We start from the raw sequence: 24,624 nt of genomic DNA, 5'->3' as shown, positions 1-24,624 counted from the left end.
CAGTTGTCGTGCGAATGTTGAAATGGCAGATATTGAGATAACCGATCGCAGAATTGAAAAGCAGCTGCAATCACTTAGTGGAAAGGCTTTAGGACCAGATGAGATACCTATAAGATTCCATAAAGATTATGCAAAAGAACTCACTCCCCTTCTAGCAGTAATTCATTGTAGATCGCTTGAGCAACGAAAGGTGCCTAATGACTGGAAAAAAGTGCAAGTCATTCCTGTTTTTAAGAAAGGCCGTAAGACAGAACCACACAATTATAGACCTATATCGTTGAGGTCAATCTGCTGTAGAATTATGGTACACGTTTTATGCTCAGGAATTATAACGTTCTTGGAAAGTGAACTGCTGGTCTATAAAAGTCAACATGGATTCTGCAAACAGAGATTCTGCAAAACTCGGCTCGCTCTGTTCCTCCATGAGATCCACAGAACAGTCGATAATGGCACTCAGGCTGATGCTGTGTTCCTCGATTTCAGTAAGTCATTTGACACCGTCCCGCATCGCCGTTTAATGAAAAATATACAAACTTACGGAGTATCGGAGCAGACCTGCAATTGAATTCAAGACATTCTTGCAGATAGAACTCAACACATCGCTCTTAACGCAACTAAATCGACAGATGTAAACATAATATCCAGAGTACCACAGGGAAGTGTGATAGGACCGTTGCTGTTCATGATATATATAAATGATCAAGTAGAAAGCGTTGGATGCTCTTTAAGGCTATTCGCAGATGATGCAGTTGTTTATCCAAAGTAGCAACGCCAGAAGATAGTAAGAATTTTCAGAATGACCTGCAGAGAATTGATGAATGGTGCAGACTCTGACAGTTGACCCTGAACATAAATAAATATAACATATTGTGCATACATAGGAAAAGAATTGACTACTGTACAGCTGCACTATTGATGACAAACAGCTGGGGACAGCATCTGCTGTAAAATATCTAGGCGTAACTATCCGGTGCGACCTTAAGTGGAATGACCATATAAAACAGATAGTGAGAAAAGCAGACACAAGACCCAGATTCATCAGAAGAATTTTAAGGAAATGTAACTCATCTATGAAAGAAGTGCCGTATAAGGCACTTGTTCACCCGATTCTTGAATATTGTTCATCTGTCTGGGATCCCTATAAGGTACGGCTGATGGTGGCAAGGGGGGGGGGGGGGGGGGGGAGGAGAAGATCTAACGAAGAGTGGCGTGTTTCACCACGGGATCATTTAGCTGGCGAGAGAGCATTACGAAGATGCTAAACAAACTCCACTGACAGACGTTACAAGAGATACATTGGGCATCACAGAGAGATTTACAATTGAAATTTTGGGACAGCACTTTACGGGAGGAGTCAGACAACATATTACTTCCCCCTACATACATCTCACATATTGACCACAAGGAGAAAATTCAAGAAATTAGAACCTATACAGAGGCTTACCGACAATCATTCTTCCCACGCACTATTCGCGAGTAGAGCAGGGTTGGAGGGATCAGATTTCCACAAAATACTACTAATTCCGTTGGAAATGCTTTCTGTGTAAGGTAAAAAAGCTTTAGACTTTGGTTCCATCTTGTTATTGTTATCACTCACCTTGCACGGTTGGTCAGTAGCGAATCACATGTATGATCTGTCTTTCACTACAACCATTCTGACAAAAGGTGATTACGAGATGAGCGAACTCAGTTGACCCAAATTTTGGGGTCTGAGATGACTTGGGCCCAGTGAACTAAGATACAACTAATTCTTTACTCACACGAAGTGTTAAGTGCTGTCGACAAGCGATTTCAAATTGGTTCTGTATTTCTAGGTTGCTATTGACACCATACCTCACAAGCAGCTTGTAATCAAAATGTGTGCTTATTGAATATTGTCTCAATTATGTGACTGGATTCATGGAACTCATGGTTTATAGTAATTGACAGAGAGTCATAAAGTAAAACAGAAGTAATGCTATAGGCTCCCTGTTGTTCCTTACAAATATAAATGATTTAGTGGACAATCTGAGCAGCCATCGTAGGTTGTTTTCAAATGATGCTGTTGTTTAGCATCTAGTAAAATCATTAGAAGATTAAAACCAACTGCGAGATGATTTCGGTAAGATATCTGTGAGGTGTGAAAATTGGCAATTGTCCCTACATAATGAAAAGTGTGAGCTCATCTACCTGAACACTAAAAGGAATCCAGTAAACTCCATTTGCATGATAAATCCTTCAAACCTTAAGTCTGTAAATTCAAATAAATACCTAGGAATTACAATTATGAGCAACTTAAATTTGAAAGAACACACAGAAAATATTCTGGAGAAGGCAAACCAAAGACTGTGTTTTATTGCCAGAACACTTAGAAGATGCAACAGATCTATTAAAGAGACTGCCTACACTATGGTTGTCAGTCTTCTTCTGGAGTACTGTCATGCGGTTAGGATCCTTACCAAATAGGATTAAAGGAGTACCTCGAGAAAGTTCAGAGAAATGCAGCATATTTTGTATTTTTAAAAAATAGAGGAGAAAGTGTCACAGACATGATACAGGATTTGGGGTGGCCATTGTTAAAACAAAGGGAGTTTCTTGTTCTGGTGGAATCTCATCACAAAATTTCAATCACCAACTTTCTCCTCTGAATGTGAAAATATTTTGTTGACGCCAGCTTATATAGGGAGAAATGATGATCACAATTAAGTAACGAAAAATCACAGCTCACACAGAAATATATAGTTCTTCGTTTTTTCCACACACTGTTCAAGAGAAGACTAACAGAGAATTATTGTGAAGGTGGTTGGATGAACACTCTGTCAGGCACTTAAGTGTGATTTGCAGGGTAGCCATGTAGATGTATGTTTAGATTGTTAAACAACAGTGTAGCACTGCCCTTATTTGCAGGTAAAATAATGATATCCAAAACCACTCCAATTGAGTGTAAAGCAGCCCTCTCAGCAGCTGTTATATTACTGTTGGGTGAATCTACCACAGTCAACACACAACACGCTTCCCTTCTAACCATCTCTGCATAATCAGAGGTAGTTTAAAAATAACTTGTTCAACAGAACTTATAAAATCAACAACACGTAAATGCTTCGGTGCCAGTGTAAAATTTAAACCTTTCCCTTGTCGTCATCTTGTTGAACAATGTTCTGTGTTTGTATTCAGTCACTGTTTTATCCACAACACACAAACAATAAAAATGCAAAGAAACATAAACATACTCTTGTCACAGTGTGATAGTTTGAAACCCTACTAAATAGTTGTTCATCTCCAAGGGACTTGAGAACTGGTTGGTAGGTAGGTAGGTGTAGAAAGGGAGATGTGGCATGATATGAAATATCGGGAACAGCAGTGGCTGTAAGTGAGGCCATGATTTGTTTGCAGTGGCTATGTGTAAGGTATATGCATCATCATCTCTGTAGGTGGTGTGGAAGAGAACGTAATTGTGATGATACTGTGATACAGAGCACTAGTGATCAGAAATGAGCTCTGTATACACACTTTCAGCTTGCCAGTAGGTCATATAATGTCATCGTATTTGCCATTTCCATATGCGTGAAGACTTGATTCGCCAGTCTCTGCACTGCCTGTTAATAACTATAAACATGTCTCTTGAACCTTGTCAGGTTCAAGTGGAGACTACCGGCATAGAAAGGAGAGCAAGTACATGAATTTGTGAGTGTAACTGAGGACTTGTGGCATTGCCTGTACACACAGTGGTTGAGAATGACAATTATCTATACATAGTCTAAATTAATGTTTTTCCGTCTGTATGTGAGGGGGTGATCCCAGCAACTAATGTGGAGATTTCGATGTGATTTTCATTATTTTTGTGAATCCGGGATGGGTCACTAGTTGTTCACCAATACTGTAATACTGATTTGCTAGCAGTGAATATTATTCTGTTTGTACTTACATACGTAGATGTATATATGTACGTGCAACCCCTCCCCCCCCCTCCCCACGCACGCACACACACACACACACACACACACACACACACACACACACACACACACCAGCTCGGTACCCAGAGTTGCCTGCTTATGTATCCATCTCTTACTCCCATCTCCTCATTTCTCTGTCCATCTCCTCTTCCCTTTCCATCCGTCTCCTCCTTTTCCCTTTCCATCCATCTCCTCCTTTTCCCTTTCTGTCCATCTCCTCCTCCCTCTATCTGGTCCATCTTCTCTTCTTCACACTCTGTCTGTCCAACTCCTCCTACGTCCTTCTCTCGCCACATAATCACCCCAATCCCAATTGGAAGTTGCTGGTTATTACACCCACCGTAATTCCCCCCACCCCCCCCACCCCCCTCACCCCACCCGCCCTGCCCCCGGATAGTAAGTAGTATGTGTACAGAGTTTGGTTGAAATCAATCCACTGGTGTAGGAGGAGATGTTTACCCATGTCTTTGCCTGCATAGGCACATTTAACCTATATTTCACACGTATTTAATATATTTCGCGCATATTTACACACATAGTTCATCTTATCTCCCGTGAATTTCGCCCTGCAGATTTGTTTTGACACAGCTCATTGTTTCATGTTATATCTTCTGACCTATATGTTGTACAATTACATAATTTCATAGGTAGATATGATGGAAATACAGTTAGTAATAAAGAAGTAATAAATTAAAGTGCTCTGCTTCATACTGCAATTTTACTGCATGAACAGCCAAGATGCACTAAGCAATAAACTTTATTCCTTTCAACATTTTGTGGGGGTTTTCATCAATTAAAAGTTTTATGAAGGTCTGATATTATGTGTAAAGTTTGTTGCAAGTCACTAAGTATGGTCATTCTAATATACTGGATGAATAAAATATGGATATTTGTGTGTTGTAGACTACACTTCTTTTACACCCACACCTCTTTGATAAGTAGGTAGTTTTTACCCCTTCAGCAATGTACCAAGTTTGGTTGAAATTGGTCCAGTGATTTAGGAGATGTGTAACGTATGTGTGTACATACGTGTGTACATAGATTTTTATAATATGTATGGATATGGATTTATGCGTACTCATGTGTATACGTATGTATGTATGTATGTATGTATGTATGTGTGTACACACTGTGTTTTTTCCTTCAACAAAACTGTTTTAAAGATCACTGTAAATTTATTTTAATATATGCTCTGCATTCAGAGAAAGTCTAGCAGCTACATTGACATGCACATACTTACGACAAGTTGTAGAGTTTGTGACAACAGTACAAGAAATCAGGACACAGTGATGAGGTTTGTTTGCTGAATAGTGTTTAAATATAAAAATAAATTTACACCAGTCTTCAAAAAATTACAAAACTGAATGATATACTAGACAGCTTGCTATTAGCTGGTTTGTTGGTTGATTTGGGGTGGGGACCAACCAGTAAGATCATCGGTACTGTCGGATTAAGGAAGGAAGTCAGCTGTGACCTTTCACAGGAACCACCACAGCACTTACTTTAGGGAAATTGCAGAAAACCTAAATCAGGACAGCTGGATGTGGGTTTGAACCGTCATCCTCCTGAATAAGAGTCCAGTACGCTAACTACTGTGCCACCTTGCTCAGTTTGCTATTAGCCTATAAAGATCAGTTACCGTGCCAAAAGTAATACACAAACTGATGCACATGACTCCTTAGTATATATTAGCAGTCTCGTTCCATTAATGTTGTACATGGAATTCTATCTTGCCCGATCATAGAGATTACTTTAAATGCCTGTTCCTAGCTGTGTTTGTTAAGACAAGCCTGGTGTCATTTAACAACATTTACAAGTAATGTGACAACTTTTTGTTGTTTATTATCGGAAGTTCAAGACACTCTTGAGAGACAATGGTTCACCACCTAGGCATTTCTAGGAGATTGTTTCAAAGGATCATTAAATGCAAATAACGTTATATCATTATATTAATTTAATTTGTGAACAGTATCAACATAAATTGACCTAAGTCAAAAGTATTTAACAGATCATTGTTGCCGTGAACCAGGAAAATGTCACAACATTACGCTCCAGACATGTTAAGCTTGTAGCTACACATGCCAGAGAAGGTACTGTCTTTTCATGTTCTTTCCACCAGCCAAGAATATCAGTTTTTGCCTCTCCAAAACAGTACCCGCGGTGATTGTTGACATGGTCCACATATCTTGCATACCTCTGGAATTTCAATGGATGTGGCTGTTTGATGGCCCGGATGTACTTATGTGTGAACCACAAATAACTGGAGAGAATGGAATCGTAATTTGTAGTAACATTTACTTATAATCATGTTACAGAGTCATAGAATAGCAGGGGTATACAGTTGTGCACTTCCCATTCAGCAACATTTAGAGATCTTGTGGTAATCCTATCATTTCAACCATCCATGTAACTTCTGCATTGTAATTTAAGTATTATCATGCCATCATTATCTAATACAGGGCTCAAGTGATCATCCAGAAGTTTTCACTGCCAGAGAAGTACCATGTATAGGGTTCGATAGTTGACTTGTTCTAGATTATTACCAGCATTGAGTAACATGATAAGCTCGTTTAGTGTCTGCTCTATTTCACTAACAGTGGATACAGTCACTGTAGTGTAGGTTATTTTACATGCATCATCCATCCACATATCAGTTTGGGAAGAAGCTGTTTTTATCGGTCATAGCAGGAGTAACATGTGGAGACAGCACTTTTTTAAGAGCATCTGCAATAGACTTCACTCCATTCTTAAGAATAGTTGGATGAGGTAGTGTAGCCTTCACATCAATTTCACAACCCGCTTCAGCTGCTACAGATAACTAAATTAGCTATCTTTTAGAAACCTGAGGCATGAATCGTACTGATTGGTCTGAGATCTTCGGAGCACTTGAGTGCCACAGACTCACAAGTAGTGTGCTTTTAACATGCAATACTTCACTAACTACAGCAATATCAGAGTGAATAAAGAATTTTTCAATGGAATAATGTAATTTTTTAATGGCCGTCGATGATGAGGTGGAAGTTGTGTGGGTTTTCAATAACATAAGTGAAGAAATTAGACATTTCTTTTTGTGCTGTGGCAGAGCTTTTTGATAAGCTATTGACCTATTATCTCCACTGTTGCATGTTTAATAAAACACTGTTTCGGGATACCATCACAGGTACAACTATATTAGCATATTAGTGACATTAATCTGTGTAAACTGTGCTGAGCTTTGGCAGAGGTCACAAATTTCGACACTGTAACAAGAGAAGTGTAGATGTTAATCAAAACTCGCCACTGATGACACTACTGCACACTTTAGTAAGAGAACAAGTGCATGAGTAGGAAGCAACTGTAGCATGCCAGCCGCTGTGGCTGAGCGGTTCTAGTCCAGAACCGCGCTGCTGCTATGGTTGCAGGTTTGAATCCTGCCTCTGGCATGGGCGTGTGTGATGTCCATAGGTTAGTTAGGTTTAAGTAATTCTAAGTGTAGGGGACTGATGACCTCAGGCGTGAAGTCCCGTAGTGCTTAGAGCCATTTGAACTATTTTTGAACTGCAGCACCACTATTTTCAGACCTGTCATACTCACAGAGCTATAGTGGAAAGGAGAGAGCCCAGTACAGCCAGTGAAGTAACAGCAGCAACATTGGACTTGCACTTCTTGCTCTGTTTCTGATCTCTATGGAGCACCTGAGAGAGGCCTGATCAAAAAAATCCATTTGCCTGTAGATACATGGGATTGTAAAGCAAGCAAATGATGTGGGCTGAATCAGGTGATTAGCAAAATGTGATCAGCAGTCAGCTGCCTGGGGTTGGTGTGCTGCAACTAGCCACAGTAATGAATTGCTGGAAACATGGCTATGGAAACCTGCAGAGAAGTAGTGACTTCCTCAGTGTCTTGGTAACAAGGGGCTAAGGTTTGGAGGGATGATATGGCTCCACTGTGGATGGGGTCACCATTGTTGTTTACCTGTGTTGGACTCCACTGTTGGTGAACTCAGGACTTAGTCAATTGTACACCAATCACTTCCATCTTTGATGATAATGAAGCTTTCAGTACATTGCTGTCTGAGCAAGATTCTGTAATTATAAGTTTTGTTGACATTCACATTTTTACACCATCATATTAACAAATTCTGTGCCTTATTATTTTTCAGTTAACATTGAGAATTGATGCTCATAAAAATTTGAGATCAGTAATGTGGAAACATAATTCAGGGATGTTGGCACATGTATATCATTGGCTGTGGTCAAGTATTGTATTCCAATTTATTTGTATGGGCTTCTAACAGTGACCATGAAGAGCATCCTTTGGATTGTAGGTAGAGAAAGAAAAAAGACAAGTATTACATGACCACTGTTTCACATTTCCTATAGTTTAAAACAGCAGATAACAGTCTCCAAATGTCTATTTAAAAAAGAATTAGCTTAAAGAGCAAGAGCTCAATAAAACACACAATAAATTTCATGTCATGCACACTGCTTGGGTGGTAAACTGAAGATATCTTGTGACCTAACTATAAAATTGAAATATAAAATTAACATCCATAGGTAACTGTAATGTTGTTGCAGTGTTTAAGCTGAAAGGCAGGAAGCACAACAGCACTGCTTATCATTTCAGTGAGTGAATTTTAATAGCAATGGAATGGAAATGAAGTCCCATGCTTCTTGACAGGGCGTAGGGTAACGATGCGAGAGACCTGCAGCACCGTATTTGGCCAAGTCCTAATGGAGGTGGTTTGCCATTGCCTTCCTTCAACTGTAGTGGGGATGAATGATGATGATGAAGATGACACAACATCCAGTCATCTCGGGGCAGGTGAAAATCCCTGACCCCACTGGGAATTGAACCCGGGACCTCATGCTCGGGAAGCGAGAACGCTACTGCAAGACCACGAGCGGCATACTAATAGCAATAGTTACCCAAATAATTTCATTAGAATAAACATTACGTTTATTACCAGTAGCATTGTATTGTTTGTTTTTATTTTAGGTAGCTCCTGGTGTACCTTGCCATCCGATGACATGTCATCCTGCAGGGGTACTACAAGTGCCACATTCTGTTCCTGCACCAGGTGCACAGTCAGCCTCTTATCCTGTTGTCCGGCCATCTGTAACACCTGTACCAAAAGTCGATAGTCTTAACACCACGCCAGATGAAGTACACACAAGTGACAACAAAGTATCAGAAGGAAGTGGGTATGATACTCCTCAGCCTCTTCATGACATCGCAGCAGAGCGTCATAGTACACCAAAGAAAGATCTACAGAAAAAAACAGAATTACTGAGTCAGAAAATTCAAGCACAAGTGCTACACACAACAGGTGAGATTTGTAACATTACTTCACTTTATTCATATGACACTGAAACTATTTTCTCTCAAGTTAGTGAGCTCAGTTGGTTTTCGGTATAGAACAGTGTGCATTGTTATTACTAAGCAGCACTTGACAGGAATTGAAGCAAGTTATTTTTACTGTTAACTTATTGCTTTTACAAAAAGACAGAAATAAAGACCATCCTTAGGAAATTTAAGATTTAGTATATAGAAAGACTGACCAGTAATGAAAGCAGTGCATTTGGCTAAGTATTATCTCTGGAGCTAGACAGACGTGCATATACGAAGCTCTCGCTAAGTTAAGTGATTAATATTGAAATAAGAGCTAATTTAGTTAATATTACATTTTAGACTAGTGTATATACTTCTTCTCTAGGCTATCTATTGAAGGTTTCACTTTTCTGACCATATTTAGATAAAAAAGGAAGTATTTCGTAAAAGGCCGGTAGTTGCTAGTTTTATTTAAGTTTTTTAGGCGTAAATTTCGCGAGAGTGTAGATTTTCATTTTTGACTAGAGTTATCGCTTCAAAGTCAAATTAATTCATGTCGATCATACAGAGCTAGGTAGTTAAAACTTTCAGAAGTAAATTTAAAAATTTGTTTACATCAGTGTTCATTTACGAATTAGTAGGCTACAGGTTACGAAACTACTGTGGTCTTGTGCCAACTTATTCTCTGCTTTTGTGTTAAGTTTGTCTATCAAACCATGTGTGACAAATGTGGTGGTTACTGTAGAAATTTGAAAGATGGAGTGTTCTGTGTAGACTGTAAATTATGGTTTCATTGGGGCGGATGTAGCGGCGAGGAAACAAGGGTAGAAAATGAGGCTCTTCCATGGCAGTGTAGGTTATGTAGAAAGGATAGAAAAATCACTGAACAGGAGGCAAAAATTTGTGCCCTTAAGGCAGAATTAGAAAACGCGAACTTGGAATTATCTAGGTTAAGAGAGGAAAATGAGACTGGGAACTGGGAAAAGGTAGCAAGCAAGGGGTGAAATAGGAAAACACTTGAAAAAACTCCAGAAATTCAATTAGTAAATCAGTTTGGCTTGCTATCTGAAGTGGAGGAAGGGCCTCATCCAGATGTAGTTGAAAATAGGTTGAAGCAGAATATTAGCTTAAAGAAAAATGACAGGTCGGGACCAAACCAGAATAGGAAAAGAAGTAGTCTGCTTATAGGCAGCAGTCATGGGAGCAGTGTGGGCCAGCAGCTTCAGGAGAAATTAAGTGCAGGGTACCAGGTCACAAGTTTTGTGAAACCAAGTGCTAACCTTAGCCAGGTGACAGAAAACGTAGATCAGCTATGCAGCAACTTTGAGAAGAAAGATCGGGTAATTATAGTTGCAGGAGCAGGAAACAGCCTGGCTATGAATCCAAGATACGGTATTAGGAGTGACCTGGATAAAATAGGAACAGAAACACAAATGTGGGGTTTGTGGAGGTCTTTCAGCGCCATGATCAGCTCTGGGTAAACACATGCTGTAACGCATGTTAACACTGAGCTGAACAGGATGCTCCAGACACCGGCAAAATCTCAAATACGTGTTGTTCCAGTAAATGCTATTGGTAGGTGGAGATACACTACACATGGCCTGCACCTGAATAGGTTGGGGAAAAATAAGTTAACTTCTCTATTAGCAGAAACTGTAAGGGGGCCCACAGTCACACAAGGGGGTAATCCCTGTGGTTAATGGGTCCAAGCACACAGATTTTTTAGGTTAAAGACCAGACAGACAATCAAGATAAATAGAATAAAAGAAACCTCATGTACAGTAAATAGGGGTAAAGCTAAGGGCAGTATCAGCCTACTTCATCAGAATATCAGGGGAATAAAAAATAAAGTAGATTAGCTATTAGTGTGTTTAGATGATCTCAAAAATAAGAATGAGATTGATATACTCTGTCTGTCTGAACACCATGTAACTGTGGGCATAGATAGTGTCAGTATAAGTGGGTATAATTTAGCATCTTACACTTGTAGATCTAGTATGGATAAAGGAGGAGTTGCCATTTGCATAAAACAAGGCTATAAATCCAAAACGGTACAAGAAAGAAAATTTTGTGTTGATCAGCACTTTGAGGTTTGTGCATGTGAACTTCGGCTAGATAATGTAGTATTGATATTAGAAACAGTGTACAGGTCCCCATTAGGAGACTGGGAGCAATTCATAAAAAAAGTTTGACTCCCTATTATGCAGTCTGTCGGACAAAAAGAAGAAGTTATTAATCTGTGGTGATTTCAATGTAAACTTTCTAAATAATTCTGAGAGGAAAAGTGAACTAGAAGTGTTATTAACAACATATAACTTAGAATCAGTGATCAATTTCCCTACGTGTATAGCTCAAGACAGTAGCACACTAATAGATAATGTATTTGTACAGAAAGAGGATGTAAAACAATCATATGCTTTCCCTGTGGTAAATGGATTGTCAGACCATGATGCACAACTGATTAACTTACAAAAACTAACAGGGTGTACAGTTCGAAAACCATTAAGTAAAAGTGTAAGGTCGCCCAACCCGGTATCTGTAGAGCACTTCAAAGAAAGCTTAAGAAATGTTAATTGGGGAGATGTAAATAATGAGCCAAATGCTAATGATAATTGCAACATATTTCTTGATAAATTTATATCCATTTTTGAACATTGTTTCCCAACGAAAATTACTAAATGTAACACCACACACATTTCAAAGAAACCTCGGATTACTATAGGTATTAAAGTGTCTTCAGAAAGAAAAAGAAAACTTTATGAGACAGTAAGAACTAGTAAAGATCCAGAAGTAGTTTTACACTATAAAAATTATTGTAACATCTGAGAAAAGTTGTAAAGAAATAAAAAATATGTATGTTAGAGAACAAATTAACAACTCCCGGCAATAAAATCAAATCAATATGGAATGTTGTTAGAAGGGAGACAGGAAAAGTAATCACCGGGGTAGGTAGTGTTACTATTAAGGAGAACGAGACCATCCTAACCAATAGTACACCAGTAGATAACGTATTTAACAACCATTTCTTAAGTGTAGGAGAAAAAATTGGTGAGAATAGTTCGAAAGAAAAAGCCAGGCAGTACATGGAAGAGTCTGTTTTGAAAAATTTAGTCAGATTTTCACCTAACAACCTCTTGTGAAATAAGTAAAATTATTAAATCTTTGAAATATAAATGTTCTGTTGGAGTAGATGATATCTCTAATAAGATATTAAAACAATGTGAAGCAATTACAGCTGATGTTTTGAGTCACATATGTAATGCATCAATAACTCAAGGTATTTTCCCAGACAGGTTAAAATATGCCGTTGTCAGGCCGCCCTACAAAAAGGGGGACACCACAGATGTCAATAATTATTGGCAAGTATCCTTGCTTACAGCATTTTCAAAGATCTTTGAGAAAGTAATGTACTCAGGAATGGTTAGCCATCTCAACAGTAATGGGATACTTAGTAAGTCACAGTTCGGATTTCAAAAATGCTGTTCCACTGAGACAGCAGTATACAATTTCACTGTCCACATAATAGAGTCTTTAAATAGTAAAATGTCACCAATAGGAATTTTCTGTGACTTGTCTAAAGCATTTAACTGTGTGAACCATGACATTACGTTACAAAAATTAGAGTTCTATGGTATAAATGGAGTAGCATATGAGTGGTTTAAGTCATACCTACAGAACAGGAAGCAAAACATTTCCTTATATGGGTAAAGTGATTTAAATAATGCCACTTCATCTAATTGGGGCGAAATTACATTAGGTGTTCACAGGGTTCAATCATGGGTCCCCTTCTGTCATATATATATATATATATATATATATATATATATATATATATATATATATATATATATATATAATGGAAGGAAACATTCCACGTGGGAAAAATTATATATAAATACAAAGATGAGGTGACTTACCGAACAAAAACGCTGGCAGGTCGATAGACACACAAACATACACACAAAATTCAAGCTTTCGCAACAAATTGTTGCCTCATCAGGAAAGAGGGAAGGAGAGGGGAAGACGAAAGGAAGTGGGTTTTAAAGGAGAGGGTAAGGAGTCATTCCAATCCCGGGAGCGGAAAGTTCTTTGCCTCTACACTTCTGCCTCGACTGACATCTCTGCCCAAACTCTTTGTCTTTAAATATGTCTGCTTGTGTCTGTATGTGTGGATGGATATGTGCGTGTGTGCGAGTGTATACCTGTCCTTTTTTCCCCCTAAGGTAAGTCTTTCCGCTCCCGGGATTGGAATGACTCCTTACCCTCTCCTTTAAAACCCACTTCCTTTCGTCTTCCCCTCTCCTTCCCTCTTTCCTGATGAGGCAACAATTTGTTGCGAAAGCTTGAATTTTGTGTGTATGTTTGTGTTTGTTTGTGTGTCTATCGACCTGCCAGCGTTTTTGTTCGGTAAGTCACCTCATCTTTATTTTTTTATATATATATATATATATATATATATATATATATATATATATATATATATATATATATATATATGATTCAATATAATGGAAGGAAACATTCCACGTGGGAAAAATTATATATAAAAACAAAGATGAGGTGACTTACCGAACAAAAGCGCTGGCAGGTCGATAGACACACAAACATACACAAACATACACACAAAATTCAAGCTTTCGCAACAAACTGTTGCCTCATCAGGAAAGAGGGAAGGAGAGGGGAAGACGAAAGGAAGTGGGTTTTAAGGGAGAGGGTAAGGAGTCATTCCAATCCCGGGAGCGGAAAGACTTACCTTAGGGGGAAAAAAGGACAGGTATACACTCGCACACACGCACATATCCTGGTGGATGGATATGTGCGTGTGTGCGAGTGTATACCTGTCCTTTTTTCCCCCTAAGGTAAGTCTTTCCGCTCCCGGGATTGGAATGACTCCTTACCCTCTCCCTTAAAACCCACTTCCTTTCGTCTTCCCCTCTCCTTCCCTCTTTCCTGATGAGGCAACAGTTTGTTGCGAAAGCTTGAATTTTGTGTGTATGTTTGTGTTTGTTTGTGTGTCTATCGACCTGCCAGCGCTTTTGTTCGGTAAGTCACCTCATCTTTGTTTTTTTTATATATATATATATATATATATATATATATATATATATATATATATATATATATATATATATATATATATGTGTGTGTGTGAGAACAACCTCCCTTCCTATCTGAAACAAGAAGCTGAATTGGCACTGTTTGCTGATGATACAAGCATCATTATTAATCCGGTAAAAGAAACTCCAATTGAAAATGATACAAATAAGGTCTTTGGAAAAGTCATTAATTGGTTTTCTGCAAATGGGCTTGCTCTAAACTTTAAAAAAACACAGTACATCCACTTTCTGCTGCAAAAAGTACAGTTCCTTCAATAAATATAACACAGCAACAGAAGTCAATAGACAGGGTAGAGCATACTAAGTTTTTGGGTGTACACATAGATGAGAATCTTAATTGGAAAATTCATATTTTGGATCTTCTAAAGCAACTAGGTTCACTTTTGCAATCAGAATAATTGCCAATTTTGAAGATATAGAAATTAGTAAGCTAACACACTTTCACTCTCTGATGTCATACGGAATAATATTTTGGTGTAACTCCACATTTAGACAAAAAGTATTCACTGCCCAAAAGAAAGTGGTTAGAATAATGTGTGGTGTTCATAGTCGCACATCTTGTAAGCATCTTTTTAAAAGACTGGGAATTCTTACAACAGCCTCACAGTACATTTACTCACTAATGAAATTTTGTTCTCAACAACATGGACCAGTTTAAAAACAACAGTGACATTCATGATTATAATACCAGAAAAAAGAAAGACTTACACTATCCTTTACTCAACCTATCTTTGGCACAGAAAGGGGTAAAATATACTGCTATAAATATTTTCGACAAATTACCATATGAAATAAAATGTCTGACAGATGGCAGTAATAGCTTCAAAAATAAATTGAAATCATATCTCCTTGACAACTCCTTCTATACCATAGATGAATTCTTGGATAGGAATAAATAAATCTATAAATATAGTATATGCATTTTGTGCCATTTAAGGGAGTGGGGTAAATAATAGGAATATTAATCCTTAACCCTGTATTGTAATATATATATTAAAAATATCTTGTTTCATATGTGTATTTCTTGTGCACTTGACATGTTCCACATCATAATGGCTACCGTACCGTGCGATTGATCAATGGAACACGCAACCAACCAACTAACTAACTTTGTGAGTTAATGCAAATGAGTAGAAAAAACAGTCCTATAATGTTTGAATGCAGTATTAGTGGTGTGCTGGTTGACCCAGTCACAGTGATTAAATATCTGGACATAATGTTGCAATGTTATATGAAATGGAACAAACGTATAATATGGTAGTAGGAAAGGCAAATGGCAGACTTCAGTTTCCTGGGAGAATATTAGAAAAGTGTAGCTCATCTATAAAGGAGACCACGTATACAACAGTTGCCTGATCCATTCTTGAATACTGATAAAGTGTTTGAGGTCAAATTAAAGGAAGACATCATAGGACTCGTACAGAGGCATGTAGATGGACATTGTTCCCTGACTTCATTTGTGAATGTAACAAAAAAGGAAATGACTAGCAGTGGTACTAAGTACCCTGTCAAGTACCATATGGTGGCTGATAGTGTTTGTATATGGATGTATATGTAGAGCATGATGAAACTGCAGTTTCACTTGACACGTTTCAGCTTAATGTCAGATGTCTGGCTGGTCAGTGGGCAATATTTTTTCCTTCTGAGCTCACGTTCTAGATGGATTCAAATCTTCAGTCTGCTTGTATCTCCTGCCTATACTTCCAATATGTTGCAGGACAGCCTTTGTGGAGATTGGAAACAAAAGACTGATGTTGCAGCAAATTAAACTTCTATGTCAGTTTGAAGGATGTGCTCAGTTGAGAAGTTAGTGTTTTCCATGATACAGGCTGCAAGCAGTTCATTTTGACCCGAGATATATAGACTGGTCAGATTGATGTAGTCATGTGAGTCTTTTACAGTAGAGCTTGATCTGTTTCCATGGTGTGGAAGAATGCTTCACTGCACAGATGGTAAGTTTGATGCTGCCCAGTCTATTTGTAATATAATGTTTTGATCCCATTAATTCGCCATCTGTATTCTGAGGGAGTAATATATTTGCAACAGATACAATCTATAGTGCACAAATCAGTGATGATGCAGGTATAATTTGCAGAGCAGAACGAGATTACTGTTCTCAAAAGGCTTAGTCCCGCACCAAAACTTGATCCTATCAAATCCAAATGGCCATAAGTGCAACACAGTGTAAGGTAACTGGTCTTGCTCCCCACTAAGCTTAGTGGCCTGTGAGGAGGTGACAGGAAAGGGATTTATTGCCCATGCTATAGGCTCACTCCGTCACAGAATGGAAATGGCAATTGAAGTAAAGGCCTCTGAACAAGATAAGATGCGGTGAAGAATCCACGTGCTGTGCTACCTTTGGAGCCAAAAACATCTAAATAAGAACTGTCATTGTTTCTCTCTTAATTTCACATACTCTACAATACAATGTATTTAAGCAGTCCAGGTCTCTAATAACAGGAAGTAGGTGGCACAGGTTACCTTGCATGTTTCTAAAGTGTGTTTGCATTATACCAAATGTCAAAAAGTTAGTACCATTCAAATCACTGACAAAGTGTTCTACCATCATGAACAGTGTTTTAAACACTGTAGAATGACTGGTTCTTATGTAAAAGGTCAAGATGCTGAAATTTTGACTCCAGCCTTTAGTCTGTTCCGTCAAGTATACTTGGTGTTACAAGAAACATCAGTACACAATGAAGGCTAGGCTTTTGTGGCTTTGTGATGGCTGTAGTGCTGGTCAGCCAGAAGAATATTGCAGCCATTTTTATCATGAGGTTGAATTGAAGTGTAAAATCAATGTGCTACCATTACTTTCTGTGTTTCTAGATACTGTGTCACTATCTCGCAGGTACAGTAAAGGTTAGGGTAGCTACTACGGAGGTACATGACTGGAATTTCCGGTATTCTGTGGTTAATAACAGAAGTTTTCTCTCTCTTCCTCTGCCTTCAGTTCTTCAATTAGCTGTTATCGAACGAAAGTTGTCAAAACATGTCTATAGCAGCTGCTATTAATGTTGCAGATGGCAGAAGAGACTCGGCACCAGCAATAAGTGCACAGAGAAAGGGACGTTTCAGTGTTGTGACACATTCAACAGCTCCTTCGGGATCACAACAAAAAACGACAGGTGAGAAATGATACAGCTGGCTTTCTCCATTCAAGGGTATGTTTCAACCATGGTATATTTGCTAGAGCAGTTTCTGGTGAAAAATATGTATATAAATTGACTTTTCTTTGTTTCTGACATATCTGTAACATAGTGTCACCTTTTATTTTCTTTGTCTTATTTTTATATATATATATATATATATATATATATATATAAAAACAAAGATGAGGTGACTTACCGAACAAAAGCACTGGCAGGTCGATAGATACACAAACAAACACAAACATACACACAAAATTCAAGCTTTCGCAACAAACTGTTGCCTCATCAGGAAAGAGGGAAGGAGAGTGGAAGACGAAAGGAAGTGGGTTTTAAGGGAGAGGGTAAGGAGTCATTCCAATCCCGGGAGCGGAAAGACTTACCTTAGGGGGAAAAAAGGACAGGTATACACTAGCACACACGCACATATCCATCCACATATACAGACACAAGCAGACATATGCAATATGTCTGCTTGTGTCTGTATGTGTGGATGGATATGTGCGTGTGTGCTAGTGTATACCTGTCCTTTTTTCCCCCTAAGGTAAGTCTTTCCGCTCCCGGGATTGGAATGACTCCTTACCCTCTCCCTTAAAACCCACTTCCTTTCGTCTTCCACTCTCCTTCCCTCTTTCCTGATGAGGCAACAGTTTGTTGCGAAAGCTTGAATTTTGTGTGTATGTTTGTGTTTGTTTGTGTATCTATCGACCTGCCAGCGCTTATATATATATATATGTATATGAAGAGGGAAACATTCCACGTGGTCTTTAAATATGTCTGCTTGTGTGTGTGTGTGTGTGTGTGTGTGTGTGTGTGTGTGTGTGTGTGTGCGCGCGTGCGCGCGCGTGCATAAAAATCTGTGACTCACTCTGGTCCGTGCCAATCATCAATACCATTTCCAGCCATGAATTAACTCATATCACAGCAGATTAGCTGTGTGACTGGTCATGACTCTGAAACAACAAAATATTGGTGCTGCAAATCTCAGATGTCCCATCTCAATCCCCACTGCTGTCACTATATATATATATATATATATATATATATATATATATATATATATATCAGTTGTGTGTGTGTGTGTGTGTGTGTGTGTGTGTGTGTGTGTGTGTGTGTGTGTGTGTGTGTGTGTGTGTGTGTGGGGGGGGGGGGGGCGTAGGTGGGGTGGGGTGGGGGGGGGGGGGACAGTTTTATATATTCATTATTCATTGATGAATTTTGTTGAATACAAAGACTGCATAAAAATCTGTGACTCACTCTGGTCCGTGCCACTCATCAATACCATTTCCAGCCATGAATTAACTCATATCACAGCACATCAGCTGTGTGACTGGTCATGACTCTGAAACAACAAAATATTGGTGCTGCAAATCTCAGATGTCCCATCTGAATCCCCACTGCTGTCACTAATGACCCTCTTTTGGAAAGTCTTAGTAGAGTGTTCTTCTGTTTATTATTTAGTGTCCCTATATATAGCCTGGCATCTGACTGACTTGAATATACTTAGTGACCTATTGGTCATATCCAAATATCTCCTGTAAATGACAGTCTATACCATGCCTGTGGCTACTAACTCATAGTAGAAATTCTTTATTCCTAATTTTCTTCTCTATTCTAATGTTTCAAAGTATATTTGAAGTATTCTGCATATATCTTGCATCTATACCTTAAATCCTTGTAGATAAATTTATCATTCATCAACTTATCCCATTCAAAGTTGTTCATGTTAGCTAAATTTGAAAATTTTAAATCACCCAGCATTCTATTGTTACTAGCCGTTATATGAGGAATGTTGATGACAGATTAAGATAAATATTGCCACGTCGAAACCACAGTCAAGTCAAAATCCGAAGGCAGAGTCCCCATTGAAATGCAACTCTTAGCACTGGAAGCACATTTGTTACTGACATCAAAATACAGCCAGAACAACTGACCACTTGGACAGAGTGTGCAGCTATTTATACAAACATTGAATATTCCAGAATATACAAATGTTACAAAATTAAGAAATTTCAACAACCTTCTATAAATGCTAGTTACTAAATAACAAATAATTATTAGTTGTCGGGTTTGAACTGCTGACCCACAGCACGCCAGACAGTGACACAAACCACTACACTACACTACACTACACTACACTCCATACACTACAGCTGGTAGCATTGCAGTCTCTCATTTGCTGTTTCAGAAGTTCTTATTCGAGCTGACTACATCGCGCCGCATCTAGATCTAGATCTTGTCACTTGTCCTCTGTATACCAGAGCTGGTGGATCCTCATGTTCCAGTCATCTTGTTACATCAGTGGTAGCTCCTCCTGTCGAAGCATCATGAACGTTGAGTGAATCCTCAGTTTCTTTCAATCTCCCATGGATGATCTGCACCTCTGGACTGTAGTAGGGCTTCATACGGGTGACATGGATGTGCCTTTATCTTCTTGACGAAGGGTTGTAATCCTGTCATCTTTGTTATTGGTCAAGCAGTGGAGGATATGATAGTGCCCAAAGTAGCGCTTTAATAATGTTTTCAATAGTCCTACTTTCCGTAAAGTCATAAAGATCCATACCAAGTCTCTGGGTTGTACCTCCCTTGCCAATACTTGGCCTTATTGTGTTCGTAATCTTTCTCCCGGGTGTCCGGAGTCTATATGCATCTTAGGTCCTGGTGATAAAATGTTTCATGTAGTCATCCTTAGTATTGTGTGCTTGAAACGGGAACAGTGCATACATCATCTTTTCAGCCTCATCAGTAAGGAGCATGAAGAATGTTGTGAAACCTGTAATGTCTTGCTTCACTGTGTTGAATGTGAACGTCATTACATTAAGTATTGTATACCAGTCTCTCTGTTTGATATCAACATATGTCGAGAACATACCTGCCAATGTCTTATTAAAGCATTCTTTCAGGCTGTCACTTGACGGGCGGTAGGCAGTTGCCATCCTGTGGGTGATGCTGCACTCTGAAATTATCACTAATACTAGTCTTGACTGACAAGCTTTTCCATGGTCAGGGATTGTCACAAGTGGGTGCTCTGTGCTTCAAAATGATGTCTTCTACAAGGAATGTTGCAATTTCTGGACCTTTGGTAGTCAGCATAACTTTACAGACAGTGTAATCAGTGCAGACAATTATCTATCAATTCCCATTTGTTAACTTCTTGAACCTCCCCAAGAAATTGATTCCAGTACAGGTGGCATTGGTACTACATACCCCAGATGTAATTGAGGTATGTGCATCGGTTGTTGCCTTTCCTTACAGTGGCTCATAGTATCTAATAGATCAGCAGAGACCTGAGCATTTGATTTTGCGTAGATTTTCACAAATATCATGTGATCAGATGCTGAATCATCGTGGAAATACTTCAGGTGCTGGCCACAGATGAGCTGGAATGGCAAGCAATCATTTCCACCCCATTGGATCACAGTTCCTCTTATACAGTGTTCTATTTATTAATCAGAATTCTGTGTTCACCATTCCTCTTTCTTCAAGGCTTATGTGATTTTCAGCAATTCTGAATTTTTCCCTTTGTTTAGCAGCAGTGTCATTTAGTGTAGCAATGACTGAGATTTTGTCAGCACTGCAAAAAGGATAAAATAATAACAACACTTGAAATTTTAGGGCCTCTCACCAGTTGACTCGACGGATTCTATAGGCTAGTCATCTAACATAGAGAATGGTGATACATCACAGCAGTGAATGGTTTGCCAAATAAATATGGCTGGAACTTGTTGGTAGCCAAACAACTCAGACATATTCTTTTTCAGTTGTACAGGATATCAATTCTTGTCAGATCTAGCTCTAATGGGATCTCTTCTGCTCTTTGGCTTGCAGACTGGTTTAACCCATCACGTTCATCTCTTGTGCAGTTATTTCTCATCTTTGTCACCAATACCTCTCTCAGTGCCTCGATGTTAATGCTTCTACTTATTACTGCAATTCGATCAGACTTCGGTCTGATGTCACTAACTCCAGATGGACCATCTCATGACCTCACTGTATAGACCTGTGAACTATCTCATATATCTTGCATACTAGATGGAACAGTACTGTTGTGGTATGTTTTTTCAAGGACCTCAGTAATTCTAAGGAAGTATTGTCCACTCTGGATGCCTTGTTTTGTGATGTGGGTCTACCAGTACTACATCTGATTCTTCTCACAGTGTATCATCTCCCATCTCGTCTCCTCCTACTTCCCCTTTCTGTAATATTGTCTTCAAGTTTATTTCCTTTTATATATCCCTTACACAATTCGGCATTCCCTTCTTTGCTGAGTATTGTCTTGCCATCTGAGCTCTCTGTATTCATGCAACTGCTTCTCTTTCCTCCAATGATTTCATTAGTTTTCCTATAGATGGCATCTATCCTTCTCATGGCAATACATGCTTCTTCAGCTTTGTATTTCTCCTTTAGCCATTCTTTCTTTGCTGGTTGCACTATCTGTCAATGTCATGGATTCCTGCTGGACTTCGCATTTTTCCAATTTAATATTCTGCTGCATTCACTATTTCATTTCTCAAAGTTACCCATTCATCTTCCATTATATTCCTTTCCCCTGTTTCAGTCAACTGTTACTCTATTGGTTCCTTTGAAACTCTCAACAACGTCTGAGTAATTAAATTTATCCAGGTCTCATCTCCTTAATTTCCTATCCTTCTGCAATTTCTTCAGTCATTATCTGCAGTTCATAGTCGATAAATTATGATCAGACTCCTCATCTGCCCGTGGAAATGTTGCAGTTTAAAACCTGGTTTTGAATTATCTTACCATCATGTAATCTACCTGAAACTTCCTAGTGTCTCCAGGTCCCTCTCAAGTATACAACACTCTTTTACTATTCTAAAACCAAGTGTTTGTAGTGATCAAATAGTGCTCTGTGCAAAATTCTACAAAGTGACTTCACTTATTCCTTTCTCACAGCCACCGCTCTCCTGTGATTGTACAGTCACTTCCTTTTCCTCGTATCACATCCCAGTTTCCCATCACAATTAAATTTTTGTTTCCCATAACAGTCAGAATTCTTTTTTTAATTTAATAAATTATCTGGTGAGTTAATAGCCTTGATGATTGGTCTTGGCTTTCTTTCTGGTTTGTCTATGATAATGTGTTCACATTAACGTTACTTATAGTTCATGTGCATTCTTATTTCCTATTCATTATTAGTACTGTTCCAGCGTTGCCCCTATTTGATTTCATTGTGATAACCTTGTACTCACTTTCAATGCAACCAGTGTAGAATGTGGATCAGCTGCATACGAGTTAGTGATGCCATGCTGCTGCTCTTCAGTTTGCAATTTATCAAAGTTTTTAATGGTTGAGAACGGAGGGATATGTTTATTAACAGGTTAGGTTGTGAGTGAATATCAAAAAATCTCTAAAATCCATAGATTCTCATTTAATAAGAAATTTCAAAACCAACTCCAAATGCTATCATACTTGGAAGATTAAACTTTAATCGTATGAAAGTAAACTCTCAAATTTTGATGAGTAATGTCAATGCTTAACTTTGCCTTTTAACAGGCTTCTGACATAAAGTACTCAAAAGCAAATCAATTCTTAATTTGTCTAGTCTGTCCTTGTCACCTCACAATAAAAATGTACCACATCTAGCAACTAACGAACCCTGGGCACCAATCACCACTGGACGCAACACACACAACACAGAACTACCAGTGCCCAGTTGTAAGATATCGTGCTCCCCCCTCATCCCATCCCTCCCCATCCCCACCCACCTCCCTTTGTACTAAACCTACAGAAGTTTCTCAGTTAAGTTAGTGAGTGTGCAGGCAATGACGTAAGAGGTGTACATTATGACTGACTGTACTTGCCCATCAAGGACTTGCAGATATTACGACAAGCTGCCCTTGGATTATCTTTGTGAGTTGTTGCGTAGGATTTCCTCCTTTCTGTTTTCTCCAAAGCTCTCTTTGTTGATGTCCCTCACAGAAGCAGTATCAGTGCCACCGGATTTTCTGGAAAATGCAATTTTATAGCCTGTAATTTCTTAAGTGATGAAAGTGGAGAAACTATATTAGTTGAAATAATGTTCCTGGGTGCCCTTATGATGCGTTTATTTATGAAAACATCGCTACTTGACAATAATGAAACATTCTATCACTTTTAACTCAAAACTAGCTATTTTCTGAGAGAATGGTCTTATGACAGAACTAAATTGAAAGGCATCTGTCGGTGACTGACGACTGCAGCGCACAGTCTAGATCTTGTACTTATAACCATGAAACATCACTGCTGTTTGTGTAATATCATTATCTTAAACATTATTCATCTATTCATTGAAATGACTGCTTTTTTGCGTTGTAATATCGTCATAAGACTGTGCTTATGACCAGAGGCTTCTCCTAATATCTGCAGTGGAAAAAGTGGCTTTTATTAGTAAATATTTATTAAACAAAATTACTTGCTTTGCACCAGAATGGCTGTGGTTTTCCTACATATTGTATGCTGTCTTCCTCGCAGCCAGCCACAGCCCATCCCACTGTCTATTGGCAGTGTCAGATGTTCCAGCGGCCACTTCTGCCAGCATGAGAAGTGAAACCTTACTCCCTGCTACGCATTCTGCAGTGCTGCCTGATCTTATTGAGTGCTTCTGATATCTACAGACCTGATAAACACTGAGATGACCCAAGTCATGGGATACCACAAAAGTCATAGGATACCTCCTAATACCATATCATACCTTCTTTTGCCTGGTGTAGTCCTGCAACTTGATGTGGCATTGCCTCATCCAAGTCATTGGAAGTCCCCTGCAGAAATATTCACCCACACTGCCTCTATAGCTGTCCATAATTGTGAAAGTGTTGCCGCTGCAGGATTTTGTGCACAAACTGACCTCTCGATTGTGTCCCATGCCGGATGCTCTGGGTGGCCAAATCATTCGCTCAAATTGTCCAGAATGTTCTCTAAAACAATCCTGAACAATTGTGGCACAGTAAATGGTGCATTGTCATCCATATGTCCATAGGTTTTTGGGAACATGAAGTCCATGAATGGTTGCAAATGGTCTCTAAGTAACCGAACATAACCATTTCCAGTCAATGATCTATTCAGTTGGACAAGAGGACCGAGTACATGCCATGTAAATGCAGCCCACACTGTTAC

General features: G+C 38.9%; 1 protein-coding gene across 1 annotated transcript in view; it reads left to right on the top strand.

The window, feature by feature from the left end:
• The window catches only part of LOC124721111, a 335,377-nt gene that overhangs the window by 242,552 nt on the left and 68,201 nt on the right, over positions 1-24,624 (top strand). Inside the window, exons 21-22 of the mRNA XM_047245929.1 lie at positions 8,913-9,243; positions 17,386-17,490. Coding sequence (XP_047101885.1) covers positions 8,913-9,243; positions 17,386-17,490 — 436 coding nt within the window. The remainder of the gene's footprint in view (positions 1-8,912; positions 9,244-17,385; positions 17,491-24,624) is intronic.

The sequence above is a fragment of the Schistocerca piceifrons genome, chromosome X (assembly GCF_021461385.2).
Source record: "Schistocerca piceifrons isolate TAMUIC-IGC-003096 chromosome X, iqSchPice1.1, whole genome shotgun sequence".
Classification (NCBI taxonomy): Eukaryota; Metazoa; Arthropoda; class Insecta; order Orthoptera; family Acrididae; genus Schistocerca; species Schistocerca piceifrons.
The sequence above is the reverse complement of the archived record's forward strand: the minus strand, read 5'-3'. Positions and strand labels throughout refer to the sequence as shown.